This window comes from Chlorocebus sabaeus, chromosome 17 (genome assembly GCF_047675955.1).
Source record: "Chlorocebus sabaeus isolate Y175 chromosome 17, mChlSab1.0.hap1, whole genome shotgun sequence".
NCBI classification, from domain to species: Eukaryota; Metazoa; Chordata; class Mammalia; order Primates; family Cercopithecidae; genus Chlorocebus; species Chlorocebus sabaeus.
Genome location: NC_132920.1, coordinates 38,473,229 through 38,495,982, shown reverse-complemented (window position 1 = coordinate 38,495,982; position 22,754 = coordinate 38,473,229). Strand labels below are relative to the sequence as shown.

The 22,754-nt window shown below is 40.1% G+C and overlaps 1 protein-coding gene across 6 annotated transcripts in view; it reads left to right on the top strand.

Moving 5' to 3' along the window:
- Window positions 1-22,754, top strand: part of BTBD9 (BTB domain containing 9) — a 469,792-nt gene that overhangs the window by 291,036 nt on the left and 156,002 nt on the right. For all 6 annotated transcript variants that reach the window (XM_007972737.3, XM_038005643.2, XM_038005644.2 and 3 more), the window contains one exon: window positions 8,575-8,684. In XM_007972737.3, the coding sequence (XP_007970928.1) occupies window positions 8,575-8,684 (110 nt within the window). The remainder of the gene's footprint in view (window positions 1-8,574; window positions 8,685-22,754) is intronic.

Below are 22,754 nucleotides of genomic sequence, written 5' to 3'. Positions count from 1 at the left end.
TTCATGTTGGTTTCAAATGTTTTATTGCGTAATAAAATTGGTTAAAATTATTCCCATGTGGGAATTTGTTCACATTAGCACATAACAGAGACAGAGAAGGGGTTGGTTTGTTCATATTCATTTTTCTCTTTCTCCCTTGCTCCTCTCTTTCTCTATCCCCCTCCCTTTTTCTCCCCCATCTCTCTTCTTCCCCTCTCCCTTACTCATTTTTCATTTTATATACTCCACATCTCATTTTCTCTCTCTATAATCCCTTGAAAATTACAATCTGAAAAAAATGGAAAGAATAAAAAGTAAACTAAACCATGAAATAAGCAAGACATTGCTTGAAATTCAAATCAGTTCCTCTTTCCAGATGCTAAGAAGCCTACTTAATTAGATTTTTGCCTGTATCCTGCTAAATAGCTGTAATAGGTGTACTATGTCGACACCTCAGACTCACTTACATTATAGCCATGTTCTTAGACAGAGCTAGTTGTACTTTTCCATTTGACTCCTTTTATTCCAGAAGGTAGGAGTTTTATGTCTGTTTATCCTTCTAATTTGGCAACTTTGTCTATAAAGTTCAGTGCTAAATAGATCACCTATCAATCATTGGATGATTATTTGATTTTTTAATTTGTTGTTTATCTCAACTTTAAATGTAAGTTCTGTGAGGGAGGGATTTTATCTGTATTATTCAGTACCATATTCCAGCACCCAACAACAATAGCTACCACATAGTAAGTGCTCAGTTAATATTTGTTGGATGAATCAGTGATCATGAGTTGGGAAGAGTGGGTAGAAAGATAATTAATTCTCCTTTAGCTATGTTTGTTTTATTTTGGTCTTTGAAGCAAGAGTAGTTCCTGGGAGGACTTTTAATATTCATGTTGCTAAATTCAGTGTTTCAAGATTAAGCTACCATATGTGAATAGGTAATAAACTCTTACGTCCTTCTCTCTACCACTACTACACATGTGGAGCCTGGGATTGAGAAAAATTAAAGAACTTACCCCATTTGTATTAGCTAATGCATTATGAAGCTCTGACTAGAACCTAGGCCTTTCTTTTGATTCAGTTCTATCAAGTCATATAGTTTGATATGTTTTCATCTTGCTTTCCAAACTGTATTATAAATTTGTCCAGATCAAGGCTTATGTCTGATCAAGGCTTCTGGCCGATTCTTCATGGGGCTTAGCATTATCTCCTATGTCTAGTAGACTTTTTTCTTTTTTTCTTTTGAGACAGAGTTTCACTTTGTCACCCAGACTGGAGTGCAGTGATGTGATCATGGCTCAGTACAGCCTCAACCTCCTGGGCTTAATTGATCCTCCCACCTCAGTCTCCCGAGTAGGTGGAACTACAGGCGTGCACCACCATGTCTGGCTAGTTTTTTAATTTTCAGTAGAAACAGGGTCCCCCTCTGTTGCCCAGGCTGGTCTTGAACTCCTAGGCTCAAGTGATCCTCCCACCTTGGCCTCCTAAAGTGCTAGGATGACAGACATGAGCTACAGCGCCTGGCTCCTAGTAGATGTTTATTAAATCTTTGATAATAGCAAATTTACCCAGTATACCTTAAAGGCTATTGTATGGTATATCTGCAAGCAAAAAAAATGTACATGAATTAAATACATTTTAGATCTTATGTCATTTTTATATAATTTATGTAAATATTTTAATTATTTTTGATATTAATTCAAAATATAATTTCATACACTGAAGGCACATCAGGCACATCATGGCAAGTTTTAGATTGTGCATATTTGGCGAACAGGAAGAGCCTACTATTCAAAATTCACTTTTCCCCTAAATAAAAAACAACAGTTATAGCTGAGCGCAGTGGCTGATGCCTGTAATCCCAGCACTTTGGGAGGCCAAGGCGGGCAGATCATGAGGTCAGGAGATGGAGACCATCCTGGCTAACATGGTGAAACCCCGTCTCTACTAAAAATCAAAAAATTAGCCGGGCGTGGTGGCGGGTGCCTGTAGTCCCAGCTACTTGGGAGGCTGAGGCAGGAGAATGGCGTGAACCTGGGAGGCAGAGCTTGCAGCGAGCTGAGATCCGGCCACTGCACTCCAGCCTGGGCGACAGAGCAAGACTCTGTCACAAACAAACAAACAAACAAAAAATTGAATATTTATCTCTAGTATTGGAATGACTTTCTGTATTAGTAATTATTTCTACCCATCTCATCCCTTCCATGTACTTGATTCTATGTAGTATGTGTTTTCTTTCAAATACAGGACTTCCTGTTTTGTTTGCCCTTCGGGTTGAACAGTGGAGGTGCCAGGACATGATTGCTCCCTCTGCAGGGCAAATGGTCAGATAGCATTAGGGCTGCTCTCTGAGACAGTAGCCTCTGCTTAGCCCTGTGTGCAGTGTTTAACCTTTCAATAATCCTTCCTCTCCCAAACAAGCAAATGCTGCTGGGTCCCTTTGCTGAAGTCAGTACAGGAGAATCTATAGCTCCACAGATCAGCCAGAGGGAAGGTTTTCTAAGAGTAACAAATCTTTTTTTGCAACATGCTTTTTCTAGAAGCTTTTTGTCATTCTGGCAGTAAACTTGTTTTCCACTTGCTGCCTTAGCAACAAGACCTGAAGTCACTCCCCCTCCAGTCAGTGGCTTGATTATAAGAGCACTAACATTATACACAGAACTAGAAGAAAATGCTATACTGGGGAAACCCACAGGCATTACCTGCTTCTTGGGTTAGAGAATTATTTATGTATATTCTTAGTATCTCCTTAAAGGAAAAGGTCAAATAGGAATCTTGGAAATGGTGCATCTGAACCTTGGGTGATCTCAAATCTGTAGTGAATGCTGTAGCTTAAGTTCTTGTTAGGTGCCTTCCTCTGGCCACAACAAAGAACGGTGTTTCTCCGCAGAGTCCTCTGTGGTTACTGAAGGAAGAGCCAAAATGTTAAGGTTCCCTTCTTTTGTACCAATCTGAGGCTAACTCTCGTTTTCAGGATTCTTTGTTCAATCCGAGAATATAAAGTTCAAATTGAGAATAAATATTTGTTTACCAAAGAATGGAATTCAGATGGATTTTAGCTTTAGTTAATCCCTTGAGAGCTCATTTAAATATTTCTTACCAAATTCAATTTTATGTTTTAATAAAACGTGCTCAGTACAGAAGTTAGGTGATCACATAACTAAGGCAAAGGTTAAGGATTAACTGTAACCACAGGTAGGCTTGTGCTCCACTAGAGCTGAAGACTGCAGAATACTAGGGGTTTAAAGTTGGAATGCACAAGTTGCTGTTTTTCTGTATTTTCTTTAGTATGTTAAAGATGTACTATATGTGCCTTAGAAATTAAATCTGGTAGCATCCTCATAAGCAATGATGGAAAGCCAGATTAAGAAAAGGAACTCCTACCTTCCCAGAACAGGCAGAGAATGCCGTGAAATCTCCAAAGCAAAATTTCTTTAGGTCATAGTACTATGCTGTCTCTCTGTAAAGAAATGCATTTTTTTTTTTTTTTTAACAAATTCAAATTCCTAACTTCCAGGGCTTACAAAAAAAGAACCACGTCACCGGGTATACTTAGCTGGACCACATGGCCCTGAGCAGTCTCCCTGGATTTCACATTCTCTGCCAAGAAGGGATCCTGGGTTGGAGGAAGGGAGAAGATACGTTAAACTTTAAACCCAAATATGGGCAAAAGATTGCTCCCTTGCTTCCTCATGCTTAGTTAAGACAGGTCAAGAACATTTTTTTAGAGGCTAGAGGATTAAAGTGAGAAGTGCCGTGGAGCCAGGAAATCTGCATTCTGAATGTTGCTTGCTTTCTATGGCCCATAGTCCCCATACTGTGGTGCCCTAAGAGGAAGGACAAGCCCCTTCCTGTGTTCCTGAAGTCTTCGCCTTGGCCTGCCTCTCACAGATGCACTATTTTAACATCTAAAGTCAGTAACACAGTAATCCCCTCTTTATCCTCAGGGGATAAATTTTAAGACCTTCAGTGGGTGCCTGAAACTATGCATGGTACTGAACCCTATATATACTGTATGTTTTCCTATGCATACATACTTATGGTAAAGTTTAATTTATAAATTAAGCACAGTGAGAGCTTAACAGCAATAACTAGTGATAAATTAGAACAATTACAACAATATACTGTGAAAAGTTACGGGAATGCAGTCTCTCTCCCTCTTGCTGTCTCCAAATATGATACTGTCCTGCAGGTAACTGAAACTATAGAAAGCAAAACCACAGGTAAGGGGGGACTAACTACTATACTCTCCAAGACAACCAGCGTTCTCAACGTCCTAACCAAGAAATTCTGCATCCTATAATCTACTCTTTGAATTTCTGTTTAATGGTATCCTACTCTGCCAAGCACTGCATTTGATATTTTAAATATTTGTCTCATTTAAATACGCTGTAAAGTTTGTGTTACTGACCTCATTTTATAGAGGAGGAAACTAAGTTTAAAAAAAAATTGGGGGGTCAGGTGCGGTGGCTCACACCTATAATCACAACACTTTAGAAGGCTGAGGCAGTTGGATTGTTTCAGCCCAGAAGTTTGAGACCAGTGTGGGCAACATCTCTACAAAAAATTAGCTAAGTGTGGTGGTGCATGCCTGTAGTCCCAGCTACTTGGGAGGCTGAGGTGGGAGAATCGCTTAAGCCCGGAAGTCAAGGCTGCAGTGAGGCATGATCGTGCCACTGCACTTCAGTCTGGGCAACAGAATGAGACCCTGTCTCAAAAATGTATGTATGTATGTGTGTGTGTATGTAAGTGTGTGTGTATATATGTATTTTTTTCTTTTCTTTTTTTCCATCACTTAATTAAGTGATGGAACTGGGCTACAAACCTGATTCTGTTGGACGCTAAAAGCCACATTGTGTCAAAACTCTGTAGTGCCTTTCAGTTTTAGAGTGCTGTCCTTGGAGGTTTCAGTTTTATTTTATTAAAGAAGACAGAATCTCGTTCACACACAATCTTATAGCTCCTAGAAATTTCTGTATTGAAACATTCTGTTCTGAACTATGTTCAGTATCCAGTCTTTGTCAGCTACTTGAAGACAGCTAACATAGGGAAGGGAGGAGAATATTGGAAACAGACTGTTACACTATGGTTTATGTGGACGGCATTCACCCTCATCAGAAATGGCCAATCTGTTGCTTATCTGCCTTCCTCTGCACTGTTTAAGTTTTAATTGTCTTCCAACTGCCTGAGCTGCCGTTGAGGACCTCAGCAAGAACAAAGGATATTTGTTCTATTTTTCAGCAGTTCTCCTCTCTGCACACTGATGAAGTCACTGGCTGCCAGTGCCCTTATTATCTGGTTAAATCAGAGTCTGACTTGCACTGAAAAGGCAAAGAAATAAATCTTAAACTTTACCTATATTCAGGATTTCTTGTGACAGAGAAAATGTGATACCTACTTCTCCAGTTTTGGTGTTATGACCCAGAACCAAGTTTTGTTTTGTTTTTCAAAAAAAGCAAAAAGAGAGAGGACTCTCCCATTCCTATCCCTTGGATTTTTCAATAACTTGGGTAGTAATAACTTCTTTTACCTTGGGGTGCTCCACTGTGAGCACCGTTAAGGAAATATGCTCATGATCAAGGATGGTACCTGTGCTGCCTCCTCCCCCTTTCAGTTGTTGCTCATGGATTGAGGCACTACTCCTGTGCTGGACAGGGCGTTTTTTGTTGTGGTGGTTTGTTTTGAGACAGAGTCTCACTCTGTCACCCAGGCTGGAGCACAGTGGTGCGATCTCAGCTCACTGCAACCTCCGCCTCCTGGTTTCAAGCGATTCTCCTGCCTCAGCCACCCAAGTAGCTGGGATTACAGGCGCATGCCACCACGCCTGGCTAATTTTTGTATTTTTAGTAGAAATGGGGTTTTGCCATGGTGGCCAGACTGGTCTTGAACTCCTGACCTCAAGTGATCCACCCACCCAGGCCTCCCAATGTGTTGGGATTACAGGGCCACCACGCCTGGCCCTGAATTCTTAATGTAGAGTTTCAGGCTGCTCCTCCAGTCATTGATGTTGGGCCATTAGTTGAAGCCTTTTGCCATTTCTAGGCTAGATCTTTAGTATGGGGAAAGTCCAGGATGTTTGCAACTTTTTGCTTGAGAAAAAGGAGCTTGGCTTCTTTCTTTTGATGTCACATTTTTAAAAATATGTATTTGAGTAGGGACTTTATGCCATTTTTGCAAATTATGCTATAATTTTTTTTTCTAGAGACTTAGCATTGTAGAAGTGGAATAATTAAACTTGTTGTGAGCATTGCATATAACAGGCTGATCAGAAGGTGTGATATATAATGGTGAATTGCTCATTTGACTTCAGGATTATGCAGCGGAGATAACATTATCTTCATTTACACAGAACTTTTTATCTGGAGGCATCTCTCAATGCGTTTCCCACCATATATATTATTTTGTTTGTTATCACAAATACTATCATAAGGGTGTGAAATGTATTCCAGTATAACTGTTTTTCTCAGTTGCTTATAACTGCGGGGCGAGGGAGGGGAGGGTTGCATATTTTCTTGCATTCCTAATGTTTGCACTGGGTAAAATTTGGGAAATAAGTTGTCTAAACTTGGAAAACCTGATTCCATATATTGTTTTAAAAAGAAAGAACAGGAGGGAAGGAAGGTTACTGAATTCCCTTAGGTTAGCCTGGAATATATTAACCTTAAGAACCGCCATTGGGAAAAGACCCTGTTAGTCACTTCCTGGCTCTTCTGTGCACAGTAGGAGAGCTGTCTCTCCTTTGGTAGAGATTTGAGCTAGAGAGTAGCAAAATGATGTGATCAAATTCCACTAAACCACATTCCCTCTATTCCCTCCAAGGTTGCAGACAGCAGCACTCAGGCTGTCACAGTCATATGCAGTTGAAAATGCTATGCTGGTTGAGTTCCTGTGGGTTTAAGGAAATGGACAAAATTAGATTCAGTCCAAGGTGCCAAAATTAATACACTCCTTCCCTTCCAGAAAGCATCAGGGAGATTGTCACTGCCAAAGTGAAGGACGATATAGTCTTTACTACCCAGACCAGTAAGAACTTAAGTTGAATGAACCTACCCATCCACCCAAACCCAGTAAAAGCCGTACTTTCTGTCTGCCTTGAGGGTTTGAAGGAACAGATTAGGGCCAAATTCCTGCTTAACCAGTGGGCTCTGGTACATGTAGCAGTTGCCTTGATTCTCAACACAGGAAGAGTGGTGTCTCCCTGCAGTAGGTGTGAGCACACTGGACAGGCAGTTCAGGAGATAGCATTAATATTGGTTATAAAGATGAGTGATCAGCTCATGTCAAGGAGCAGATGGCTAAATGAGGTGCACAGGGAATGCCATGAGAGTCAGGCTTGAAGAATCAGGAGGGAAAATAGCCCATGATATAAAAACCCCAAATATAGTCTCCTTAATGTGAATTTTCTAAATTGGCATTTACATTATACAGTTAACTTGGACTGATGAGAAATGTAAGGAAATTACTGAATTAGTGAATAGCGATTAACTCAGAAGTAAAATTATATCGTCTAAATTGAAGGTTGTTTTACGCAGCAGAGGGGTGGAGATTACTAAAACCTTGTCCAGTCTGTCATATCCTAATTGAAATCTGTTCATTTAATATACCCCATCCTTCAGAGTGCATAGTTCATAATTTGGGAGGCGTTATCAGTTAATCTAGTTATTTTTCCTGGTTCTTCCTTTGAATTCCAGTAAGACGGTGTGTGGCACATCCCTCGTGGAGTCATGTGACACTCAGAGAGTGAGTTTATCTGTTCATTAACCTGTGAACTGTCAGGTCCCTTTGGAGAGTGAAGAGAGCAAGTTACTCCAAGGTTAATGCTTGTTTGTCGGAGATGAAGTCTCCAGGGAATTAAAGAGGATGAACAGGCCAAGATGCTCAAGGGCTGCCCAGTGAAACTCTGCACTGTGTGCAGGTGCCAGATTGATGTGGCCAGGATGGAGGCTGCAGAGCAGGCTGGGCCATCTCTGCAGATCACTTCCTCTGGTCAGGAGACTTCCCAGCAGTCAAGTGGGAGGCTGGCGTCAGTGTATAAGGTTAACTTCCTAACAAAGATTTAGGAGCATTATTAAAATAAAAGAAACTGTGAGGAGTTTTCAGTAGTTTCTGGATTTTTCCTTTTAAAGAAGAAAGCAATATTGATTTCGTACATTCATCTCCAATGGATGAAATCTTCCACTGAGCTGGAAAACATCTGATTGTGCACATGTGCTCCCGCACATTCCTAACCACAAGGCAAGAGCAGAAGCTACTTGGTATTATCTGCTAAAAATGTCTTCAGGTCATGTACCTGACTGACATTCAGGGGTTGAACTGAACAGCACCTGGTTTGGTTTTTTTGGGTAAATCCAATCTAAGTTCTACTTAATTTTCTGCAAAATGACATCTCCCTTATTTTGCTATAATTCTTCTAGGTTCAATTGGAGCTACCCATAAGGAGCAGATACAGGGTCTGAGGTCAAGCTTAGAGTATCCTTTCTTTGGTCTATATCCTGGTGTACTATATATTTAAGTGACGTGTCTTATTCTGGTATCCTTGGATTGGTTGTGGTGGGAGCTCATTTTCAACAGATTTTCTTTTCTTTTTACCATCAGGTATATTCGAATTGTTGGGACTCACAACACAGTGAACAAGATTTTTCACATTGTGGCTTTTGAATGTATGTTTACAAACAAAACCTTCACTCTTGAGAAGGGGCTGATAGGTAAGTATCACAATTACATTTTTATATATATATTTAGGTATTTTATCTTCGAATACTTTGTTACTCTGTTAAGTTCTTAATCAGTTCTAAGGACTGTGGTTGATTTAAATGCCTTATTGCTGGGTGACATAGGGAATGGCTTACCTTTTTTAGAAGTATTCAAAATAGCAATTTCAATGAACTTAAAAGAATGAATGTAAATGTTGTACTAGTGCTTAAGAGTTGAAAATATTTTGGTAATTCATTCAGATTTGCTATGTAGAGAATGTTTGTGATGGTCGGGTGAAGCCCCTCACACGAAGGGATTTAATGATAGGTGAGTTTGAAGAGAAGTCTGTATGATATTGGTTGGATGTTCAGACTTTCCATGGCTGTGCAGGTATTTTGGCCTTTGATTTGATAGGAGTGGTATGCTTAGCTATGGAGGTATCTTCTTTTCATGGATATATAAATTCATATTTGCCCGATGTAGCCTCAAGATAATTATTTAAATTATATGCCTCCATGTAATTTAAATAAGAGCAAAGTGACTGAATTGTCACTTTTGAATTGTCATTGCAAAAGTCAAGTGATTGGATGGGAAATACTGCCTGACTGATATTTGGAAAGAAGATTTTAAATTTTGGTGTAATTGTTTGCTTGGTTGTTTTCTGTCTTGTTTTGTTTTTATTTTCAGTAATGGGTAGTCTGGGCATTGTGCACAGTCCATCCCAGGTCTTGACATTCATGAGTAGCTTTGCCCATCCAGACTGCTTATTCTGCTTTTTTTCCCCCCATGCCCATAGGTTTTCACTCACCTGCTGCAAAGATCATGCTTAGATCAATTAGCTCCTTGATTCTATTCCTTTATTGCAGTTTCCTTTGAGAAGAGACTTCGTATGTTCTAGTGTGGGGATAAGATGACCTTGCCTTGTGGTCTAAAATAGAATTCTGTACCTTTACAAAGAGACTGATGTCACCTCTCCTTCCCAAGTTTTGTTCATGTTGGCACACATGTCCATATTGACCTAAAAGCATGGGAATAACTATAATGAGAAAGATGAGTGTAACTTGCAAATGTTTATTAATTCTTTAAATGGTCATAGCCTAAATTTTCCTAACATCTGCTGAGTCTAAAACCTAATCCTTTACTTACAGAAATTTGGGAGAATAATATTAATAAAGTAGCAGGAGTGGAAAATTTTCCAATATAGAGAGTATTTGGAGCTCAACTGAAATAGCTGCCTTGGTTTTAATTTTGTTATGAATATACTTTTAACATTAAATATAAATATTAATAATTTGTGTGACTTTTGAGTAATTTGAAAGTTAGCAAGTTTGAAGCATTACCTGATATTATTGTATTTTAATTCTGTAGGCTGTACAGAATTGTGGTGATGGAGGGTTGCTGGGAGGGCATTCTTTTTCACCTGTTGTTCAGGCTCTTCTATAGACTGTAGGCCTCACTGTATATCTGACTGTGTAGTTAGGACAGCCCTCAGTGAGAAGGATCTTAGAAACCAAGACCCTTCTTATTTACAAAATGTGTAGCATTTGGCTACTTATTTCAGCTCAGTGCACTGCATTTTTGAACATGCTGCATAGAAGGCACCATCTACATCAGTCAGCCCCCTCTTCTTACTGGAGGAAGAACAGTTTTGTGGACACTGTAATTATGAAAGAAACAAACCTGTTTGGCATGAAACTCAGGATTGGTTGTCATGAGGGGTGCTGCTGTTGGTATGCATGTTTTGTCCAAATTGAACTAGTCAGCATCATCAGAAGCCGTAACAGTCTCAGATATGTTGGTGATGAAAGAAAATTACAGAGATACAAAAAGTGTTTTTGGTGTCTGGTTAGACACTCTTCTTCAAGCACTCTTCCATGATGCTCACAAGTTTGACTGCAAAGAGCACTGTAATCATCTGCCTGTTATTGTCCCTCAGCCAAATGGGAGCAGTGGTGCAGGTAGGCAGATATATACACGCGCTTGCCAGAAGATGGTCTGCAGTGGAACCCCCTCTGACCCTCCTTGAACCATCCTCACAGCTCAGAGCTGCTCATCCGCAGCAGTGGTGTGAGTGGTAAGGAAGTTCAGGGGGATTTCGTTATCCTCTGACATTGCAGCTCTGCTTACCTTCCAGAGGTGTTTAAAACAGTAATCTCCAGCTTTCCATGTTGATTATCTCAGGTGCATTTTAGCAACACACAGGCCTTAGCCAGTCACCCTACTGGTCCTTGACAGGTCCTCTATGGGGGTGCAGGTATGTCAAAATCACCTGGAGTTATTTTTAAATTGTAGATGCTTGCTTCTTACACTTTCTTCTATCCTGTGAAATATGCAGTCCCCTCCTGAGAATCACTGATATGAACTCCATGATTTCTTGGGGAAAAAAAGTAAAACTAAGATAATGTCATCATAAGTAATTAGAGTGTCAAATCCTACTTTTTTTTTTTTTTGAGACAGAGTTTCACTCTGTTGCCCAGGCTGGAGTGCAGTGGCACGGTCTTGCCTTGCTGCAACCTCCGCCTCCCGGGTTCAAGCAATTCTCCTGTCTCAGCCTCCCAAGTAGCTGGGACTACAGGTGTGTGCCACTATGCCTGGCTAATTTTTGTATTTTTAGTTGAGACAGGGTTTCGCCATATTGGTCAGGCTGGTCTTGAACTTCTGACCTCAGGTGATCCACCTGCCTCGGCCTCCCAAACTGCTGGGATTACAGGCGTGAGCCACTACGCCTGGCTCTCAAATCCTACCTTTATGTTTCTAGATTCAGAATGTTTTTCTTTCACAGTTCCTGGTCTTCTTTTCATAGTGCAGGCTCCTATAATTATTCTTCTGTAGGCCTCAAAAATCACTTTTATAATATTTATAATTTTAAAAAGTCAGATTCTAATGTTATTATTTAAAATATATAATGACAGGAAATAACATAAGTAAAAATAAGCACACCCACTATATGAGATTTTAGTCTTCTTTTCCCACCAAAGGGGTTCTTTCCCATTTTTGATGACTATGTCATGCCTCATACAGCTTCACTGGCACAGATTCACAGGAGGCTTTGAAGTCCTCGGGTTCACATAGCCACAAGAAGAGGCCCTAGTTCAACCGCGTTGCCTGGAGCCAGGCCTTTCTCCCACCTTTGCTGTTGCCCCTATGACCTCTTCTCATTTGGTGGCTGCATCTGGATCTTGTTGGAATGTATTCTTTCCTGGGAGAGTCAGCCTGTGATGACTGTCTCCTCTGTGTTAGGAGGTATTTGTAAGAAACCCTAACCTGTCTTACTAGTGAGGCATGGAAGAAGTAATTAGAAGAGATGTGACTGCTATTTCATAAACGTTCAACCTCCCAAACAATGTATTTACTTTGCCTTAGCACTCCACTTTGGTGATACTCGCATAGCATTTGCCAAGTCCTTCTGATTTTTTTGTAATGATTTCCAAATCTGCCTTTTCATTTAATCTTGTGTTTAAATTCACTTTTTAATGCCCTACTAGTTATCCAAGTAGAGAGAGCAGTACCTATCACCCAGCTTTAAAGAATTATCAATTCACAGCTAACCTGGTTTTATCTGTATGTGATCTACTTTGTCCCTATCAGATTATTTTGAAATTAATCTTGGACATTTTATCATTTCATCTATAAATACTTTATTATGCAAATCTAAAAGTAAGGCCTCCTTATTGTAGCCATAAGCACAGTGCCATCATACTACCCTAAAATTGAACAGTAATTCCTTAAGAGCATTAAATATGCAGTCAATGTTCCAACTTCCCTAATTGTTTCAAAGTCTGGAGTCAGAATGTGTTTTTATAGGTTGAGTAAATCAGAATTCAGATAAGGTCCATATTATGCAAATAACTGTTGTGATTCTTAAATCTCTTTAAATCTATAGGTTCTCTTCTATTATCTATCTTTGTCTGTTTTTCTCTAATTATTTATTTGTTAAGAAACTAGGCTTTTCTCGTATAGAGTGTCTACCAGTCTGGATTTTGGTCATTGAATTTCCATGGTAATATTTAGCATGTTTATCTTTTGCATTTCTTGTAACTTGGTAGTTAGATACAGCCTTAATCAGATTCAACTACTATTTTTTGGTAATAATGTTCCATAGGTAGTGTTGTGTGTATCTATCCAGAAGCAGAGAAAACCTCTAGTTGTCTCTCTCTTTTGGATGTTCACATCCATTGATGATTATTTCCTGGATTCATTATTTCGTAATTTTGGATTACAAATGGTTATTTTCCAAGTATGTCATTCCTTCTTCATTTAGTCCCTAGAAAGAGAAAATTTTCTTCAACACTCATTTAGTAACCCTGAGATACAATTCGCTCAGGAAAAGAAGGATAAATATTACATTGTTTCCCTTTGTTCACCAGTTTTCAAAATAAAGAGGTGGTTCCCTAGCATCCTTCAAGGGTGACAAAGGTTTGTTTTGGGATTTGTTAGGGGGAGGTAAGTACATATCATTTTGAATTTGTGGGAATAAACACGATTGAAATCTTTTAATCACTTGTGGTTATTAGTAACGATATTCAAATCATTGTATCTTTAGCTTCTTCAAATTGGTTTTTGAGTCTTTTGATAAGACTTTAGTAGTCCTTGATAGCTCCGTGCTTTCTGGCATAACAAGATGTACTAGGTTTATTTTGTACATTTCCTGCCCTTGATCTGGAATCAGCCATTTCTTCATGAAGGCTTGGTACTGTATAGAGGAAAATTACATTTGGAAACCTCAGTGTAGATACTGTAGATGATCTTTGCTACTGTGTTTGTTGCTATTTGTAGACCCTTCAGTAGACAGAACTAGGAAATACATGTACATACACTTAATTATTTATATGACATATATTTAGCAGATAAAATGTATCATGAGTATATAGTGACACTTCTAATTCAAATTCAGTACTATAAGATTTTCGTTTAAGCTTTTGATCTTTCTTTCATCTCTTTTTCTTCATAGGTAAAATCTTGGTTATCAGTGATACAGTGCAATATTCATTTGCTCTGTCGCCAGTACATACAGAATAGCTATGAACCATATGATTACTGAAAATAGCTTTAAGATTTTTGTTACTGATTTTCAGGTCCTTCTATCTCTAGAAATATACAGTAAAATGACAATGTTTTAAAGTCACTTGCAATGATTCTCTGTGTAGTTATGCCACTAGTTCAGTATACAATTAGGTTCATCTGTTCCATTTTGCTTTCAATATTTAGGGATTGCCTTTAAAAAACTTTTGTTTCCTAACTATGTAAAATACTTACATTATTCTATTCAGATAAATGAAGCTTCTATTCCTGCCCTCTCTACCTCTGTAAATAATCTCTTTTTTTTCCTCCTTTAGTTTGTTGTTGTTATTATCCTTCCATTTAAAAGTGGGAAAAATATATTTATTTCTATATTTATATTTTGTATCTTCCCAATGTCTTTAAACAATTGGTAGCACACTATATACCATACATATTATATATTTTTTACTTTACCATGCTTCTTTTTCTTTCTTTCTTTCTTTTTTTTTTTTTTTTTTTTTTTTTTTGAGACAGGGTCTTGCTCTATTGCCCAGGCTGTTCTAGAACTCCTGGGCTCTAGACATCCTCTTGAGTAGCCAATAGGACTGTAGGCACATACCACCACACTTGGTTTCACCTTGCTTTTCTGTACTTAACACTTATTTTGGAGCTAGCTATAGAGAAAGATATTATTTGTTTTTTTTTTTTGTAGCTGCATGGTCCTCGTTAGTATAGATATACCATCGTTTATTTAACTGATGTTAAATAAACAGTTTTCTATTGATGAACCATTTGGGTTGTTTTCAATCTTCCACTCCTACAAATAGTGCTATTGCCTTGTGTATAAGTCTTTTCCTATTTTTGCCAGTGTATCTTTGGGATAGATTTCTAGAGAAGGGATTGTATGATCAAAGAGTAAATGCATATAGAATTTTCCTAGATATTGCCAAATTCACTTTCATAGGGATTATAACATTTTAAAATTCTCACTAGTATTGTATGATAAAGACTGTTTCCCCACAGCCTTGCCAGTGGAGCATATTGTCAAACTTCTGGACTTTTGCCAGTTTGATAGGTGAGAAATGGTATCTCAGTGCAATTTTAACTGCATTTCTCTTATGAGAGAAATTGAGTATCTTTTCATATGTTTAAGGGCCATTTACATTCCCTTTTTTCTTTTTTAAATGGCTCTTCTCCTCTTATGAGTCTTCTAGATGAATAGAGAATATGGTTTTAGTAAGACTTGGGGGAGCAGTAAACACTTTACACTCAGATTGGAGTGTGACATTCAGCATTACAGAAGTCTGTCTGTGCTTCCTAAGGTCTCCTGGTTCTCCTGGAAAATAGAAGTTCTCATATGTCCCCCTCCATCCTTGTCCCTGGTTCAACCTCTCTGCTTAAGAGATAATAACTAGAGCATAGAGCTCTAGGTTCAAAATTATGGTTTCATTAACCCTTTCAAAGAATAGGAATAAGATTCTATTATCAGCTTTAGGCTATTAAAGTGTTACTTTTGTGTCTTACCAGCTTGGATCCAGGAAGACTGGTAGCTTTTTGTTCTGTACAGTAGACCCCCTTATCTGTGGTTTTGCTTTCCGTGGTTTCATTTACATGTAAGCAACCATGGTCTAAAAATATGAAATGGAAAATCCCAGATAAACAATTTGTAAGTTTTAAACTGCATGCCATTCCTGGTAACATGATGAAATCTTGTGCTATCCCACTCTGCCCCACCAGGAATGTGAATCATCTGTTTGTTGAGTGTATCTATGCTGTATATGCTACCTGCCTGTTACTGTGTAGTGAAAAACATAGTGTATATTGAGTTTGGTACCACATGAAGTTTCAGACATTCACTGGGGATCTTGGAACATATCCCCTGCAGGGAAGGGGGGACTACTGAGATTGATCTAGGGCAACCACAATCAGCAGCATAAGTACAAGAACTCTGTTGCTGAAGCTGTCGGTACACTCACTACTGCCGCCACCACTGGAATTGTGCTATCTGAACAGAAACACTGGAGTCCATATTCACCTGCTGCTACCTTCAGTACCACTAGAAACAAATAGACAAGAACATGTCTTTTTCCTTCCTCCTATATTTCAATCTCCCACCAGACCCTTCTGTTGGCAGAACAAAAAAACAGCCTGGTAAGGGGAGTCTGGGTGACTGTAGTTTTCAAAGGTTTAGCCTCTGAGATCCAGTGTAGAACAAGGGAAGGAAGAGAGCTGAAAGCAAACAGATGACTGGCACAAAGACGAGAAGACTGGCAGTGTAAAGGAGGCTCCTTCCAACAGGAAACTTACCATCTGATTCAAAGTAGCCGGACAGTCACACTGGCAAGGTATGGAAATAAGTGGAGTGGAGAACAACAGACAAAGGCATAAACAGGCATGGAGATAGGTTAAGTATTGATTTGGGCTGCAAAGGAACCCAACATATCTCTTGCCTAGTAAGATAAGGCTTCATGAAGAATGGTACTTTGAGCTCGGCCTTGAAAGATTCAGTAAATATTAAGGGGCATTACAGAAGTGCTAATTTACGTAGCAATAATACTGTTTCCTTCAGAGGAGCTGAAGCTAGTAAATAAAAATAGGTTGTCTGTGGTTGCTACTGTCATTTAAAACTATTTTGAGATTGTAACAGTATGTTTAGAATGCTGTAAAATTTCTGGGAAAGTAAACAGAGTTGGAAATCTGGGCTGTGAAGGGTTTTGGCATCCAGTGGCCTAGGAATATAATACGACTTCTGTGCTTCACAATTATGTTTAGTAAAGTGAATGTCCTCCGGAGCAGAAACAGAGATTCGGGAGTGAGGGAGTTTAGTAGCAGATGAAGGTGTTAGAATGTGGCAAAGAAGCAAATGTCCTGGCTTGGCAGAGGGGCCTTAAATGCCTTAATGCAGATAGTTTCCTACAATGGCACTGGTGAGTCTGAACTAGTGTAGACCAGGAGGCTGTGCTTTTCCAAGTCCTATTTCTCTAACCAGATATTAAGGCTGGTTCTGCTTGTCAGTAAAGCTTAACTTCTTTAGCTATTGTAAATTTCTTGGCATTAAGCAGACATTTATTAAGAGGCTGCTGAGTGTATCTTAGACACAGGGGAGAGAAAGACACATAGGTGTAGTTTCTGCCTTGAAGGATCTTAAGAGCTAATAGAGAAGAAAGACACTTAAACAGAAGGTGACAACTCAGTAAAATAAGTCATGTATCGGGAAGTTTCAGCAGATGCTGTAGGAATGCTGACAGGGGGCATTAACCTCAGCTGAGGGAATGGTATCAGGAAGACCTACTAGTGGAGGATATGAATTGGGTCAGGGATATGGTTTAGTGGTGTCCCCACCCAAATCTCATCTTGAATTGTGATTCCCATAATCCCACATGTCGTGGGAGGGACCCAGTGGGAGGTAACTGAATCATGGGGGCAGTTACCCCCACGCCGTTCTTGTGATAGTGAGTGAATTCTCACGAGATCTGATGGTTTTTTTTTTTTTTTTTTTTTTTTTTTGAGATGGAGTCTGGCTGTGTCGCCCAGGCTGGAGTGCAGTGGCCGGATCTCAGCTCACTGCAAGCTCCGCCTCCCGGGTTTACGCCATTCTCCTGCCTCAGCCTCCCGAGTATCTGGGACTACAGGCGCCCGCCACCTCGCCCAGCTAGTTTTTTGTATTTTTTAGTTGAGACGGGGTTTCACCGTGTTCGCCAGGATGGTCTCGATCTCCTGACCTCGTGATCCGCCCGTCTCGGCCTCCCAAAGTGCTGGGATTACAGGCTTGAGCCACCGCGCCCGGCGAGATCTGATGGTTTTATAAGGCGACTTTCCCCCCTTGTTTGGCACTTCTCTTTCCTTCTGCTGTGTGAAGAAGGTGCCTTTCTTCTCCTTCCCCTTCTGCCATGGTTATAAGTTTCCTGAGGCCTTCCCAGCCATGCAGAATTATGAGTCAATTAAGCCTCTTTTCTTTACTAAATTACTCAGCCTCAGTTATTTTTTCATAGCAGCATGAGAATGGAATAATACAGTCAGTCCTTACGGAAGGGAAGAGTGGGGAAGCTCAGGGGAGAATCACACAAAATGGTCAGTGTGTGCAAAAGCTTATCTCCTACCCATTCCACAGGCAGAGCCCCTTCTAGTAGACCACCTTGCACCCGATGGAGGAATTGGAGTAGAAGTTACAGTTAACTGTAGTCTTTTACTTTTCCCTTCTAAGGTTCTCAGCTTAGTATGTGGTCAGTGTGTATGTATGTGTAGTAGTCCATTTTCACACTGCTATAGAGAACTACCTGGAGGCCGGGTGCTGTGGCTCACACTTGTAATCCCAGTAGTTTGGGAGGCTGAGGTGGGCAGATCACCTGAGGTCAGGAGTTCGAGACCAGCCTGGCCAACATGGTGAAACCCCATGTCCACTAAAAATACAAAAATACAATTATGGTGGCGGGCACCTGTAATCCCAGCTACCTGGGAGGCTGAGGCAGGAGAATCACTGGAATCTGGAAGGCAAACATTGCAGGGAGCTGAGATTGCGCCACTGCACTCCAGCCTGGGAGACAGAGTGAGACTCTATCTCAAAATAAATAAATAAGTAAATTAGCTGGACATGGTGGCACGCGCCTGTAGTCTCAGCTACTCGGGAGGCTGAGGCAGGAGAATCGCTTGAACCCGAGAGGCAGAGGTTGCAGTGAGTCAAGATCATGCTGCTGCACTCCAGGCTTGGCAACAGGGCAAGACTCCCTCTCAAAAAAAAAAAAAAAAAGAACTACCTGGAGGCCGGGCACAGTGGCTCTCGTCTGTAATCTCAGCAGTTTAGGAGGCCAAAGCAGGTGGATTGATTGAGGCCAGGGGTTCAAGACCAGCCTGGCCAACATGGCAAAACCCTGTGTCTGCTAAAAATACAAAAATTAGCCACGTGTGGTAGTGTGCGCCTGTAGTTCCAGATACTCAGAAGGCTGAGCCATGAGAATCCTTTGAACCCAGGAGGCGGAAGTTGCAGTGAGCTGAGATTGCGCTACTAGAGCTGAGATTGCGCTACTAGAGCTGAGATTGCTCTAGTCTGGCCAATAGAGTGAGACTCTGTCTTAAAAAAAAAAAAAAAAAAAAGTAAGATTAAAATAAGATAAAACAACTACTTGGGACTGGATGGTTTATAAAGAAAAAGGGTTAAATTGATTCACAGTTGTGCATGACTGGGGAGAGGCCTCAGGAAACTTATATTCATGGCAGAAGGCAAAGGAGAAACAAGGCACATCTTACATGGCAGCAGGAGAGAGGGGGAGAGAGCAAGGAAGTGCCACACTTTTAAACCATAAGATATCATGAGAACTCACTCACTATAATGAGAACAGCATGGGGAAATTCTACCCCCATGATCCAGTCACCCCCGACCAGGTCCCTCCCTCAACACGTGGGGATTATAATTCAAGATAAGATTTGGGTAGGGGCACAAAGCCAAACCATACCAATTATGTATCTTATTATCCTTTCCATTTTTTTTTAAGAATAAAGATTGCCTGAAATAAACTTTTTACTGCTCTTGTTTTATAGGATTGATTTCATTTTACAGGATTGAATTTTTGGGCTCTACTTATATATTCCCTTATTATCATAAGGATAGATAGATATAGTAGTACGGATGTGTGTGTGTCAAGGTAAATGTAAATGTGTACAGTTTGTTTTTGTTTTTATTTTATTTTATTTTATTTTTGAGATGGAGTCTTGCTCTGTCACCCAGGCTGGAGTGCAGTGGCGCAATCTCAGCTCACTGCAAACTCTGCCTCCTGGGTTCAAGTGATTCTCTTACCTCAGCCTCCCGAGTAGCTGAGATTACAGGTGTGCACCACCACACCTGGCTAATTTTTGTATTTTTAGTAGAGATGGTTTCACCATGTTGGCCAGGCCTGTCTCGAACTCCTGACGGCAAGTGATCCTCCCACCTTGGCCTCCCAAAGTGCTGTGATTACAGGCATGAGTCACCATGCCCAGCTGTTAAATATAAGTTCTAGTTTCAGATAATCTCTGTGTTCACGCATATGAGCATATGCTTTTAGAAGCAGCCAGGACATATCTTCAATGCATTATTGCTTAGAAATGTCTTCCTCCAGATACCCTAACTCATCTCTCTCAAATTTGAAGCTCAACACATCCCTAGAGCAGGGGTCACAGTGCCACCAGTCTCTTTGTTAAAGAATAGCAAAAGTGACCTTTACTCCAGTTCCCAGTAAGTTCCTTATCTGCATCTGAGACCCCCTCAACCTGGACTTCATTGTCATATCACTATCAGCATTTTGGTCATAACAATTTAACAAGTCTCTAAGAAGTTCTAAGCCTTCCCTCATCTTCCTGTCTTCTTTTGAGCCCTCCAAGCTGTTCCAACTCTACCCATTACCCAGTTCCAAAGTTGCTTCCACATTTTCAGGTATCTTTGTAGCAATGGCACACTTCTCTGGTACACATTTTTTGTGTTAGTCCATCTTCACACTTCTGTAAAGACATACCTGAGACTGGGTAATTTATAAAGAAAAGTTTAATTGGCTCGTGGTTTTGTGGGCTGTATGGGCTTCTGCTTCTGTAGAGGCTTCAGGAAACTTACAGTCATGGTGAAAGGCAAAGGGAAAACAGGCACATATTTACATGACCAGCAGTAGAGAGAGAGAGAAAGAGTGAAGGAAGAGGTGCTACACACTTTCAAACAACCAGATCTTGTGAGAACTCTATTATGAAAACAGCAAAGAGGAGGTCTGCCCTCATGATTCAGTCACCTCCCACCAGGCCCCTCCTCCAACACTGGGAGTTACAATTTGACATGAGATTTGGGTGGGGAAACAGATTGAAACCATATCATACTTGTATATAAGTTTTTACCAGAAAAGTGGAAATACTGCACAAAACTAACTTAACTGTTTTTTTTTTTTTACTTTGTAATACTTGCACATTTTACTGATACTCTCTACCTTTAGCTTTTTGATGAATAAGGAAGGACTTAAGGGAAGGGACCTATGGGTGGCCCTGTCTTTCCCTTTCTTTTTACATCGTTATTTTCAGCATGTGTATTTGGCTAATACAAGGTAATAACAAGAGTGAAAAAGGATATGATAGAAGCAGGAACATCTTTACATGGCCAGCATCTGCATCTGAGATTGGTCATTGGTGCCTCTTGAACTGCCTTTGCCTTCCTTCTGCTTCATCACTAGCCATATTACCAAGAACCATCCACCCCTGGCCTACCTCATGCCATTAGAGATGGGATAATGGTCTGGAACAATGGTGGGGGCAGTAGGATGATGTGCGCTCATAAATTCGGTTGCTATTAAGTGAGCATGACAAGGAGATCTGCTGGAGTTTTTAAACTTTTTCTCCCACAAACAACAAATGCCTACCTGGAAATAAAGTTAATAAATCCACAGGCTTTAATGTAAAGAAACTATAAATCTTTAAAGAGCACTGAATAATGGAAAGAAATATTCCTGGATAGGAAAATTTAATATTGTAAAGATGTTGGTTCTTCCCATTTTAATGTATAAATTTAATATAGTACTACTACTCAAAATCCCAGTTGTGTGTGTGTGTGTGTTTTAATATTTTGTTCAGTTATTTGAAAATATTTTCCAAGAGAATAAATAAGTAGAAATATCTTTTCCTTTTCTCCCCACTCCTTAAAAAAAGCCTGAAAAAAAAAAAATGAATGAAGGGTCTATTCCCAGCAGGTATTAAAATTAGTACTGCATAGTAATGTGGCATTAATGCAAGAACAAACTGGTAGATAAATAAAGCAATCATCTACACTCTGAATTAGATCCCAGTATGTGTAAGAATGTAATGTGAGATAAAGGTGACATCTCACATCAATTAAGAACCAAAGGATAACACAACAAATGATGCTGAGACAGTTTACAATTGCAAACAGTTACATGAAATTTTTTCCTCATACTAGATACAAAAGCATTTTCTTGTTAAAGAGGTAGATTTTACAATGTGACTCCAAAAGAGCTGTAGGAAACTGTATTAATAAGTATTTATCTTATCTCAAGGTGAGGAACAACTTCCTCAGCACAAAAGCAAAGGCAGAAACCATAAACAGAATTCAAAGGTGTTTGACAAACTGGAAAAAAATAATTGCAACATACATGACAAAATAAGTACAAAAAAAAAAGATGATTCCTTTACAGAAAATGTATACAAACAGCAGTTATTTAAAAAGAAAGGGCCAGGCACTGTGGCTCACGCTTGTAATCCCAGCACTTTGGGAGGCCGAGGCGGGTGGATCACGAGGTCAGGAGATAGAGACCATCCTGGCCAACATGGTGAAACCCCGTCTCCTGAAAATACAAAAACAAAATTAGCTGGGCGTGGTGGTGGGCTCCTGTAGTCCCAGCTACTCGGGAGGCTGAAGCAGGAGAATGGTGTGAATCCAGGAGGCAGAGCTTGCAGTGAGCCGAGACCGCCCCACTGCACTCCAGCCTGGGTGACAGAGCAAGACTCCGTCTCAAAAAAAAAAAAAAAAAAAAGAAAGCCATAATAGTCCATAAACTTGAAAATATTTCGCCTTGCTAATAATTAAATAAGTGCAGTAACCATTTTTTAACTTACTTGGCAAATATTTTTCATTAAAATTTTTTATATATATATAAATAAGACAAAATCATGTCTCATCAAAAATCAAGCAATACAGAAGTACATAAGTAAAACATTTGTTTTTTTGCTTTTTTTTTCAGGACAGGGTCTGTCACCCAGGCTAGAGTGCAGTGATGCAATCACAGCTCCCTGCAGCCTTGACCTCCTGGGCTCAAGTGATCCTCCTGCCTCGGCCTCCCAAGTAGCTGGGACCACAGGCATGCCCCACCACACCCAGCTATTTTTGTTATTGTTGTTGAGACAGGGGTCCCATTATGTTTACCCAAGCTGGTCTTGAACTCCTGGGCTCAAGCTGTCCTCCCAACTTGGCCTCTCAAAGTGCTGGAATTCCAGGTGTGAGCCACTGCACCTGGCCAAAATAAAATGTTTTTGTGTTTCAACTTGCATTAGCCTAGTTATTGCTTTGTTTTTTTTCTCCCGGGTTCACGCCATTCTCCTGCCTCAGCCTCCCGAGTAGC